We start from the raw sequence: 12,288 nt of genomic DNA on the forward strand, positions 1-12,288 counted from the left end.
CAATCTCAACACACTAAGACGAGTAGCTCTGACCGTCAGACGATCCTCCATGACGTGTGGAAACAAATACTGCCGCCTGCTGAAGACCAACGTCAGTTGTTATGACGTAACACCGGTATGAGAGATTCATACCGTACGGAAATCTGGTACCGGTCCACCGTATGAACCAGTACACCCTGCAGCCCTACGTGTTAACTGATATTCATTTTAGCTCGTTGAAAACCAGATTCATAAAGCTAAATGTAGTTAGTGGGGGGAGGAACAGCTAACTCAGTCTTTGAGTACTGTACTAAACAGTAATGTGGTAGCAACTTGTCTATCACAACTCCCCCTCCCTAAAGCTCTCTTCTGCTTCATGCTGTATTTGAGTCTAAATGCATCTTAATTTACTATATGAGCATCGTTCTTATTGAGGAGGACTTGAAACTAGAGAACGAGACCATAAACTCATTTACTCTACTGAGGGAATACATCATGAGAGAAGTTGGTAGGCCGGTCGCGATAATCACTATATTGACTAATTGCACAATATACGAATATGAGCGTGATCGTTTTTTGTGCTGCGATATAATATATTAATTTGTACATATAAATGATTGTCACCAACATTTTAGTCGATCGCGCTGCCTCTGTCTTCTGATTTCTTTTGATGAAATAGTTGTTAAAAACAGCTATTCGAATGTAAAAAAAGAAAAAAAACGGCGGCGGCGCAATACTACTGACTACGTTGCATGAATAACAGACTAGATGGCTACAGCTTCATGCACCGGTTTGATTATTTGCCGTTTCATGCCAAGGAAAAGTTCCATGTTTACCAGCACAGCTCGCTCGGAGCGTTCGGTCGGTACGGTAAAACTTCAATATTCAAACGTCATTTTCAAGCAACTGTGACAGCCCTAGTGCGTTATGTTTAAGATTTACAGCTACCATCTTTAGCTCCGCTTTCGTCTGCCTCTGTATCCCAGGAGTCATTGCTGCGGCAGTTGTCCCTGGCGACGGGTCTGAAGCTGACCCTGACGGACATTGTGGGCAAAGGGACGTACGGCGTGTCGAGGGCCGTCACCACGCAGCACCTGCTGTCCGTCATCTCACTGGCCAACACCCTGATGGGCATGACCAACGCCACCTTCGTCGGAGAGCACATGAAGAAAGCCCCAGTGAGGTAACAAACACAAAAGCAATCGCACACACTCACTATATGTGAATATTCTGTTCCTTCCACGTTTTTTATGTTACCCAGTAGTTTCACGGCGCATTGGACATCTCCAACGGGATTGCGGTGTTTCTCTGTTGTCTAACATGGCGGCTATTAGAACTTAAAAAGTGTTGATATGTCCAAGGGGCTTTTGGACAAATCACTAATAGCGCCACCTTCCCCGGGGTGCCTAAAAGCCAAACCGACCGGTTCCAGGTTAAAGCGCGGTACATGTCAGGAGTTGTAAGAACTACCCCGGCTCTGCTGGTCATCCTTTTACTCATCCGCAGCTCTTCTCAGGGGGCTGCTAGTGTGTGACGCTGTCCAAGGTGCTGAAACGCGAGAGTCTACCGGGGATCAAGCCTCTGCAACGGGTTTTCATTTCATTGGCTAGAGGCTGATACAGTTGTAAATTGCAGACTGCTGCAGTTTTTTAAATCCTTTTTTGAAACGCTTGAATATTGTAAAGTTGCTTAGCACTTTTGGTTCTGTTGCTGAAGTTGACGGGCTTGCCAACTTTTTGCAAAGGTTTGTGATTCCGTTGAAGAGTTGGATTCTAAGGAAAAACTGAGTTAACGGTACTTTTTACTTTGCTAGCATTGTCTCTACAAACTCCTGCATGAATTGTGTAGCACAGTGGGTGTGGTTGGCCTTGTAGAAGGCTCTTGATAGTATTAGTGAAGGGTTTAAATGTAGTACTTTACACCCATAGCAGTCAGGGGTCGTTACTTTCAACCCTACATTTTGGTACGTGGAGTTCACACCAGTTACTCATCCTAGATGAATGAGACATGATTTCATAGGTACACAACAGCCATAGACTGCACGTCTTTTACAGATCTCCACGCTGTCAGTCGTAGCAGCTACAATCCTGGTCGATGCCGAGTAGAAGAGTTTAAAAGACCTTCATATCTGAACTCACCGGGCGGAAAAAACAAACACACCCCTGATCCTGCATCAGTGATTCCAGCTGAAACAAAGTGAATTCCAAACAGGAGATGCGACACATACGGAACGACGGCAGGGCCCGAGTTCAACTCCTGTAGAGCTGGTGGTTAAGTCGGTCTGAGCTCTCTGTGCCGTGAAAGATTTAACACGGCGGTCCAGGTCCTCCCCTGCAACACCAACACATCATTTCATCATTTGGTCAACCCTGCAGGGGGGGGGGGAGTTGCAAGCGAGAGGAAGAGCAGAGCCAGAGAGGAAACACCAAGCAGGGGGAGCTTGTGAAACGGGATTATCACATTATGTGTTCGTTAAACCGATGGTTAACATGTTATGTGAATATGAGTATTTATCGCGCGTTTTGAGGGTTGTAAGAATTCATAATCTCTTATTACCCGTCACTAATTAAATTATTTTTTTAGTGATATTTTTTTAAGATATATCCTAATCAGAGTGAGTTTGTATCTTGTCGAATTCCCTTTTTTTGTCAAAGACTACAAATATCTCTCTCTGTGTCTCCGTCTGACCACCAGTATAGTATTCTTCTCCTCTTCGTCTCCCCTGATATATATCCAATAATCCCTCTCAGGTTAGCAACGTTAGCTCGGTCCCAACACTGTTCTGCCTGTTAGCCGCTAGCCGCCGGCTCAGCCGTGTGGAGACAATGACTAGATTTGCTATGAATTTAGAATTCAGCTTCTTCAACATTGCATTGGCTTGTCCGAACAATGAAAACACAGCTTTGGACCAAAAACACAATCCCCAATGAAAACCGCCACCTTTGCTCAGTCAGAACTTTGATTACAACCCGACAGGCCAAAAAGCTGCTCATGACTCTCTCAAAGAAGTACAACTTCTGGTGTGGTACGTCTCACGGTGAGGGGCATTGCACAGTTGCAGACTGAAGGCTTCTTCATGAAACTCAAACCAAGGTCTTCTTCAGGCTCCACACAAACTAGCAGTTATACATATTTGAACGTGTTTGGTATGTTTTCCCCATCTTGCAACAACAGAAAAGCTTCCTCCCTGTGTGCTGGAGTTGGAAGAGAGGTGCTCGTGACCTCTTATAATAACACATCCAAAAGCACTTCCTCTACCAAGGCAGCCTTGAGGGTCGAGCTGGTCTTCGGGACAAGTCCTGGAGGCCCTGATGCTCAGGTGAAAAAGACCACGGGGACCCATAGTGGTGTAACGGCCCTTGCAGAGCTCTCCCCCCATGCCGTGATTAGTTTAGACCAGGGGTGTTCAAACTACGGCCTGCGGGCGGATAAATTATAGTAACGACTGCTGTAACACTTCAGCTCAGATCTGTCCTGAGAATTGCCAGAACAAAGCTGGCACCAAACTATCATGCACTGGACCAACAACACGGTACCCACTGAAATGCAATGAAAAAATGTAAGTTCACTTTACTTTTTAGTTATTGGCTTTTACTTATAATTTATATTGGTTGACATAAACACTCCACTCTATTCATCTGATACCGGCCGGCCCGTCTTGCCCACCCCTGGTTAAGACAGTTTAATTCTGATGCGTTCTTCAGGCTCTGTTCAGTGATGATGTGTATTGGCCAGATGTGTTCAAATGGATTCTGACAATCTAGTTTTGGTGAGGAATTTGATTAAATTCAGTTGTTTGAAGGAGATCTTTTCACAGCAACATAAACAGATATTAGAGATGAGTCATGAGCTGTTCTTAGTGCTTATCATACACACTATAAATGACCTTTTAGAGTTTTTGATGGTTTACAAACACATATATAAAATGTTCTCTTTTAAAAAAAATGAAACACCAATATGCATCTTCTTCAGCTCTACGCAGTTGTTTGGTTGCGTTGGCGACGGTAACGGCGACATCGCTTTGTTGTGTATCGGAAGGGACTCTAGAAACAGACTATGTCGCTCCGCTTCAGTCCAAATGGGTGAATTTAGATTCATTCAGTATTATTTTACTTTAAAGATTGTATCAAATGCTGTTAAATTGGTTTAAATCTTTTGCACTTGTTACTTACACGGCGTGTTCCTTTGTGGTTTTTGAGCCACATTGACACAAAAGGGATGGATGGAGGGAGGGGTGGGTGGGTGGGTGGGGGGGGGGGGTGGGTGTGTGTGTGTGTGTGTGTGTGTGTGTGTGTGTGTGTGTGTGTGTGTGTGTGTGTGTGTGTGTCGACGGGGGCGTGCAGGTGCACATGTTCTCTGAATCGTTCACACTGGATGTTCTCTATAGAATGAGATTATTAAAGGTGTGTGTGTGTGTGTGTGTGTGGAGGGGGGGCGGTGTTGTACTCTGGGGTGTAATTGTTCGTTTGGATGAAAACACATCTTAAGTGAAATGTGTAGATCCATTGAATAAATATTTGATGTCCAACTGTAGATGTGTGTCCTCGCCATGTAACATAAAAGATAACAGCGTGAAAATGATAAATACATGTTAGCAAAGGGTTTGCATCCAAACTATTTGAACTGGCAGGTGCAAGTCTTTTCTAATACAAGGCTTCCATAGGTTTGTGTGGGCAGGGGACAAACTACCAGGGTCCAATGGGCCCAGATTAGAGCTGCTGTTTACTAGACGCAGAGTCTCCTTGTTGAAAGGAGTAATAAAGTTTGCTGTCTTGAGTTTGTCCCATGGAACAGGTGTTGTTAATTATCTTTATTTGTGTCTTTTTCCTCAAAGACGATAATAAACCCTTTTAGATTAATGTATTCATGAGAAAAACAACGGTTATTTAATTATAATTCCATTTTACTATTTGTTCTTGTTTCTGATTGCGTATAAAACCCCTTCCTGTGATAGCAGCGGACTTCTGTCCGATTACATGTTGTGGGTATGAAATCGGATTGTTGGATAATTCAGCCCACAACGTCCTTAATGCTGACGGCTGAAATACTTTCAAATAATGAATAGATCAATTGTTCCTTAATATAGTCTTTTGCAAATTTATGATAATTATGATATGTTTTGCCACACACACCATGTTGGTGAACCATTGCTGCTGTTCAATATTTAGATCTACACAAAATGATGTTTGTAATGATTTTTGTATAAATATATATATATATATATATATATATATTATATTTATAAATACATACATACATACAGTGGGGCAAAAAAGTATTTAGTCAGCCACCAATTGTGAAAGTTCTCCCAATTAAAGAGATGAGAGAGGCCTGTCATTTTCATCATAGGTACACGTCAACTATGAGAGACAAAATAAAAATCCAGAAAATCTCATTTTTAATAAATTTATTGGTAAATTATGCTGGAAAATAAGTATTTGGTCAATAACAAACCAGAAAAATGCCTGTCTCTCATAGACCTCTAACTTCTTCTTAAAGGGCTCCGCTGTCCTCCACTCGTTACCTGTATTAATGGCACCGGTTTGAACTTGTTATCCGTTCAAAAGACACCGGTCCACAACCTCAAACAGTCACAGTCCAAACTTCACTATGGCCAAGACCAAAGAGCTGGCAAAGGACACCAGAAACAAAATTGCAGACCTGCACCAGGCTGGGAAGACTGAATCTGCAATAAACAGCTTGGTGTGAAGAAATCAACTGTGGGAGCAATTATAAGAAAATGGAAGACATACAAGACCACTGATAATCTCCCTCGAGCCGGGTCTCCACGCAAGATCTCACCCCGTGAGGTCAAAATGATCACAAGAACGGTGAGCAAAAATCCCAGAACCACACGGGGGGACCTAGTGAACGACCTGCTGAGAACTGGGACCAAAGTAACAAAGGCTACCGTCAGTAACTCACTACGCCGCCAGGGACTCCTGCAGCGCCAGACGTTTTTGGTACAAACTCAACTCGCCATGTTTGGAGGAGAAAGAATGCTGAGTTGCATCCAAAGAACACCATACCTACTGTGAAGCATGGGGGTGGAAACATCATGCTTTGGGGCTGTTTTTCTGCAAAGGGACCAGGACGACTGATCCGTGTAAATGAAAGAATGAATGGGGCCGTGCATCGTGAGATTTTGAGTGAAAACCTCCTTCCATCAGCAAGGGCATTGAAGATGAAACGTGGCTGGGTCTTTCAGCATGACAATGATCCCAAACACACCACCCGGGCCACCAAGGAGTGGCTCCGTGAGAAGCACTCCGAGGTCCTGGAGTGGCCCAGCCAGTCACCAGATCTCAACCCCATAGAAAATCTTTGGAGGGAGTTGAAAGTTTGTGTTGCCCATCGACTGCCCCAAAACATCACTGCTCTAGAGATCATCTGCATGGAGGAATGGGCCAAAATACCAGCAACGGTGTGTGACAACCTCGTGAAGACTTACACGGTGTATAACAAAGTATTGAGATGTACTTTTGTTATTGACCAAATACTTATTTTCCACCATAATTTACCAATAAATTCATTAAAAATCCTACAATGTCATTTTCTGGATTTTTTTTTTCTCATTTTGTGTCGTCGTGGCGCAGGGGTTAGAGAAGGTGTGCTGGGAAGCACAAGGTTGGTGGTTCAAGTCCAGGCTGCCCCATGTTCCATGTCGAAGTGTCCCTGAACAAGACACCTGACCCCTAATTGCTCCCCGGGCAAAAATGTGAAAAAGCCATGGGTTTAAAGTGTAATGTAAGTCGCTTTGGGTAAAAGCGTCTGCTAAATGACCTGTAATGTGATGTGTCTCATAGTTGACGTGTTTTGCCCCACATATATATAGTGCTGTCAGACGATTAAAATAGTTAATCACGATTAATCACATTTATGTCAGTTAACTCAAAATGAATCACAATGGCATATTTTTATCTATTTTAAATGTCTATTTTTTTTTTTTCATTTGAATGAAAAGTGGATTTGCTTGCTTTATGCAAATGTTTTATTTTATTGAAAAACAACAACAGGGCAGTACAAAAAATAAAATTATAAAGTTCACATTTCACCACAACGGATTAGGGTTTTGTATGTACTTTGAAATGATTTGCCTGAAAAATGCGATTTACATGTTGTAACGTGTGTAAATTCGATCATATGTTTGTATGCTGTCGTGCTGGTGGGAGTTTTTACTACAAGACGAAGCTGGATTTTTTTTTTTTGGAGTGAACTTTGTCTCTTATACAGGATCAGATAGTTGACAACATGTAAAGCCAAAAAAAATACGTTAATCTTGCGGAAAAAAAATTGACGCCATTAAAATGGGTTTGCGTTAACGTCGTTAATAGCGTGTTTAACTGACAGCACTAATATATATAAAACAATATTGATTATATGCTATAACTACCATGTTGTAAATATTATATATCTACTTATATAAGTGTGTTGAGGAAAGGCCAACTCAACCCAGTCCGGTTTTCATCCACGCCCTGGTTGTGTGTCCTCACCACAGTCCCGTGTGACCGCTTTGGGACCTTGACCCCTGCTGAGACATGAAGACATGTGGAGAGGATGTACTGGAAAAGCATATTTTGAACAGATATCTAAATTTACAAATATTACTGGGTATATTCATATGTTCCAAAAACACAAATACACATATCCACTATTGGTAAAATGTATTTTTAATATAATAAAAAACGTTTTCTAGCTCAAGGTGGGGCCCCGCCCCATTGCCCTCTATGGACCAGCCGTCACTGTTTAAGCATTGCTAATAGTAGAGCTCCCTGTCCGTGCTCGTAGCTTCATTGTTGTGTGTGTCTCTGAAAGTTAGACTTACCAGTCTGTTCAGACTCAGGATTGTGTCCTTCACCCAAAATGCAATAGGCTGAACCCTGAGAGCTTTTCTGTACCCCCCTAAATGTTGTTTTTGTGAAATTTTTGGTGTGTGTGTGTGTGTGTGCGCGCGTTCGCCCTCCTCTCTCCCCTCTGCTCCTTTTTAATATTTCATGGCTCCTTTCTGTGATCCTCCTCCAGGCCTCCCAGACCAGGAGGAACCCCAGAGACTCCACGCAGGATGCAGGCTGCCCCCCCTCAGCCTTCGAACCCGGCGCTACAGGCCCAGATCAAACAAGGTAACTACAAATAGTGAGATGGGGGTGCCCGCTTTACACACCCCCAGGTCCCTGCAGGGGAGGGTGGGGGCAGTGGTTTGATAATGCAGCCCAACGGCAATTAAACCCACAGAGAGTTGTAGGGGGAAAAAACTAACCTATCACGAGAGGAAGCTGCTGCTGCTACTGGGGACTCTTGTCAGCCAGTCAATAAAGGGACAATATGCTGTTTTCAACATGTAGCTAAAGTTCATCGACTGGAGCCATACGGTACGAACCTGACTGCAGTTTGGCCTCTACTCACACTTCTCGAACACTATTTACCTGTGAAAGACTGACCTCTTAATATGTTCAGTTGGTAACACTATGAGCAGTTTAACCTCCTTCGGTACTGACATGGGGGTTCTGTGCCACGCTCAATGGAATCTTGGTTTCAAGCCCGTTGACTTGTTTTTTCCAGTTTAGAGATTCCAACCGGAAATATTCAGACCAGAGCCTGGTGAATTTTAAGTTGTCTGAAGTGCAGCATTACCCTTTGGAGAGGAGATTTGGATGGATGGATGGGTGGGACGGTTGATGGATGGATGGTTGGGTTGATTGATGGGCAGATGGTTGGGTGGATGAATGGATGGTTACATTACATTACATTACATTACATTACAGGTCATTTAGCAGACGCTTTTATCCAAAGCGACTTACATTACACTTTAAACCCATGGCTTTTTTCACATTTTTGCCCAGGGAGCAATTAGGGGTTAGGTGTCTTGCTCAGGGACACTTCGACATGGAACATGGGGCAGCCGGGAATCGAACCAACAACCTTGTGCTTCCCAGCACACCTTCTCTAACCCCTGCGCCACAACGACCCCCTGTAATGTAATCTACGGATGGATGGATGGTTGTGGGGTATTGATCGGCAGATGGTTGGGTGGATGAATGGCTGGATGGATGCATGGGTCTCTGGATGGTTTGGTTGATTGATGGGTGGATGGTTGGTTGGATAAAGGAATGGTTGGGTGGATTGATGGGAGGATGGTCGGTTCGATAGCTTGATCAAAGAATGGATGGTTGGGGGGATGGATGGTCACTTGATTGACGGGCGGATGGTTGGGCTGAAGGTTAGGTGGATGAATGAATGGTTGGGTGGAGTGATCGGCAGATGGTTGGGTGGATGGATGGACGAATGGATGGTTGGGTGGATTGATGGGCGGATGGTTGGGGTGAATGGTTGGTTGGATTGATTGATCGATGGATGGACGAATGGATGTTTGGGTGGATTGATGGGCGGATGGTTGGGGTGAATGGTTGGATTGATTGATCAATGGATGGACGAATGGATGGTTTGGTGGATTGATGGGCGGATGGTTGGTTGGATTGATTGATCGATGGATGGACGAATGGATGGTTGGGTGGATTGATGGGCGGATGGTTGGGGTGAATGGTTGGTTGGATTGATTGATCGATGGATGGACGAATGGATGGTTGGGTGGATTGATGGGCGGATGGTTGGGGTGAATGGTTGGTTGGATTGATTGATCGATGGATGGACGAATGGATGGTTGGGTGGATTGATGGGCGGATGGTTGGTGTGAATGGTTGGATTGATTGATCGATGGATGGACGAATGGATGGTTGGGTGGATTGATGGGCGGATGGTTGGGGTGAATGGTTGGTTGGATTGATTGATCGATGGATGGACGAATGGATGGTTGGGTGGATTGATGGGCGGATGGTTGGGGTGAATGGTTGGTTGGATTGATTGATCGATGGATGGACGAATGGATGGTTGGGTGGATTGATGGGCGGATGGTTGGGGTGAATGGTTGGTTGGATTGATTGATCGATGGATGGACGAATGGATGGTTGGGTGGATTGATGGGCGGATGGTTGGGGTGAATGGTTGGTTGGATTGATTGATCGATGGATGGACGAATGGATGGTTGGATGGATTGATGGGCGGATGGTTGGGGTGAATGGTTGGTTGGATTGATTGATCGATGGATGGACGAATGGATGGTTGGGTGGATTGATGGGCGGATGGTTGGTGTGAATGGTTGGATTGATTGATCGATGGATGGACGAATGGATGGTTGGGTGGATTGATGGGCGGATGGTTGGGGTGAATGGTTGGTTGGATTGATTGATCGATGGATGGACGAATGGATGGTTGGGTGGATTGATGGGCGGATGGTTGGGGTGAATGGTTGGTTGGATTGATTGATCGATGGATGGACGAATGGATGGTTGGGTGGATTGATGGGCGGATGGTTGGGGTGAATGGTTGGTTGGATTGATTGATCGATGGATGGACGAATGGATGGTTGGGTGGATTGATGGGCGGATGGTTGGGGTGAATGGTTGGTTGGTTGGATTGATTGATCGATGGATGGATGGTTAGGCTGGATTGATTGGCGGGTGAATGGATTGATAGTACGGTGGATTTATGGGTGAGTGTGTTGAAGGGTGGTCTGTCCCCTTCAACACACCAAGTTTGTTTCAACCATGACCACAACTTTAACCATACCGGTTACAGATCAGAAAACAATCTCTCATGAAGTCAGTTAAACACTCTTTTTTTTTTTTTTTTTTTTTGAAATTCACATTACCTGAACAAATCACAGATATGGTCGCGTCTTTCAATTCATTGAATCAAGGAAACCAATTTAACATAGTCTGTTCCATGAAGTACAATTTTACTGGATGTGAACTGTTGAGATGGACCAAGAGATGGAAGGAAAGAAAGAAGGAAAAGGAAAAAAAGTCTTTCTTTGCAGAGAAAAACCTGCTCTGGTTCACTCTTACCTATGTTTTAACCAGCCGTCACCATCTGCCTAACACACACACACACACACACACACACACACACACACACACACACACACACACACACACACACACACACACACACACACACACACACACAGAGCTACATCAAGCTCAATACCTACAAATACACACACACCAAAATCAAATGCTTATGAATACAGACACCACGCATAGAGTCACACACACACACACACACACACATACACACACACACACACACACACACACACACACACACATACACGCATATGCCATGGGTGGCACCCTCAGTTGTCAGGGGGGGGTAGTGCTATTGTCACGCCTTAATGGAGGCCAAGCGTGACAAGCGCGTGGGCTTATTCACGCCCATTCAGGAGGAACGCTTTGCTGTGACCTCTGCTCAGCTAGCTCCTCCGACCTGGCGTGTGTGTGTGCGTGTGCGCGTGTGTGTGTGTGTGTGCGTGTGTGCGTGTGTGTGTTGGAGGCTTTGTGAAGGGAGTACCGTAACCCTGCTCACCGTCTCTTTTCACATGGAAATAAGTGAGTAGGCCCCTCTAATACACTGCAGCATTTACTGTGAGATTAACAGAGAGCAGGACGTCGGCACATAATTGCCTAACTATTCTTTTTACTGTGTCACCATCATGTCCACACTAATTCAAATAAATCCCCCCCATCACACATCTTTTATTTTTCTGTTTGGGCCCTCTGACCACACCCTGCCGGTCAGCTGATCTCTAAGACACTTTTCCCCGTGGATAAAGCCGCTTTTTTACAATATGGCTGTAATTTTTACAAAAATATTGTAAAAACATTTGACTCAGAAATGATGCCAAAATATTAGACGACAGGTAAGTTGTAATAAACAAGGAATTCCCCTTGAAAAGGATAGTTTAAACCAGCGGTTCCCAAACTTTTTTTCCTGCGCACCCCCTTCCATGTCTCAACCGGGTTGGCGCACCCCCAATTCACACTTAAAAAAAAAACGCAACAAAACTTTGTTTTATCGTCATATAGACTCATGTTTAAACATGCGCAAATAACCACAACACGCATGACAATAACAACATCAACACAAGCTGAATTAAAATGCAATGAATTACAAACGATCCACAACATTAAAAAGAATAGGCTCCGAAATAGATAAAATAAATAAAAACGGAAACTTCAAGTGCGACAATAAAATTAGCCTACACACGATCCACAACATAATTAAGTTACAAAGAGCGGCTCGAGAGAGCTCGAGAGAGCTCGAGAGAGCTCGAGAGAGCGAGAGAGAGAGAGAGAGAGAGAGAGAATTAATTCCCAACACCCATGTTAATGCGACGGGTGGGCTTGCATCTTGGCACAAAGCTCTTCAAAGTTTGGCGCAATGGAAGACAGTTTAAGCCGCAATTCCTTCTCA

The 12,288-nt window shown here is 44.2% G+C and overlaps 1 protein-coding gene across 8 annotated transcripts in view; it reads left to right on the forward strand.

Moving 5' to 3' along the window:
• Nucleotides 1-12,288, forward strand: part of wdr7 (WD repeat domain 7) — an 85,486-nt gene that overhangs the window by 15,771 nt on the left and 57,427 nt on the right. For all 8 annotated transcript variants that reach the window (XM_040197210.2, XM_040197205.2, XM_078088405.1 and 5 more), the window contains exons 18-19: nucleotides 966-1,162; nucleotides 8,002-8,099. In XM_040197210.2, the coding sequence (XP_040053144.1) occupies nucleotides 966-1,162; nucleotides 8,002-8,099 (295 nt within the window). The remainder of the gene's footprint in view (nucleotides 1-965; nucleotides 1,163-8,001; nucleotides 8,100-12,288) is intronic.

Source organism: Gasterosteus aculeatus, chromosome 14 (assembly GCF_964276395.1).
Source record: "Gasterosteus aculeatus chromosome 14, fGasAcu3.hap1.1, whole genome shotgun sequence".
NCBI classification, from domain to species: domain Eukaryota; kingdom Metazoa; phylum Chordata; class Actinopteri; order Perciformes; family Gasterosteidae; genus Gasterosteus; species Gasterosteus aculeatus.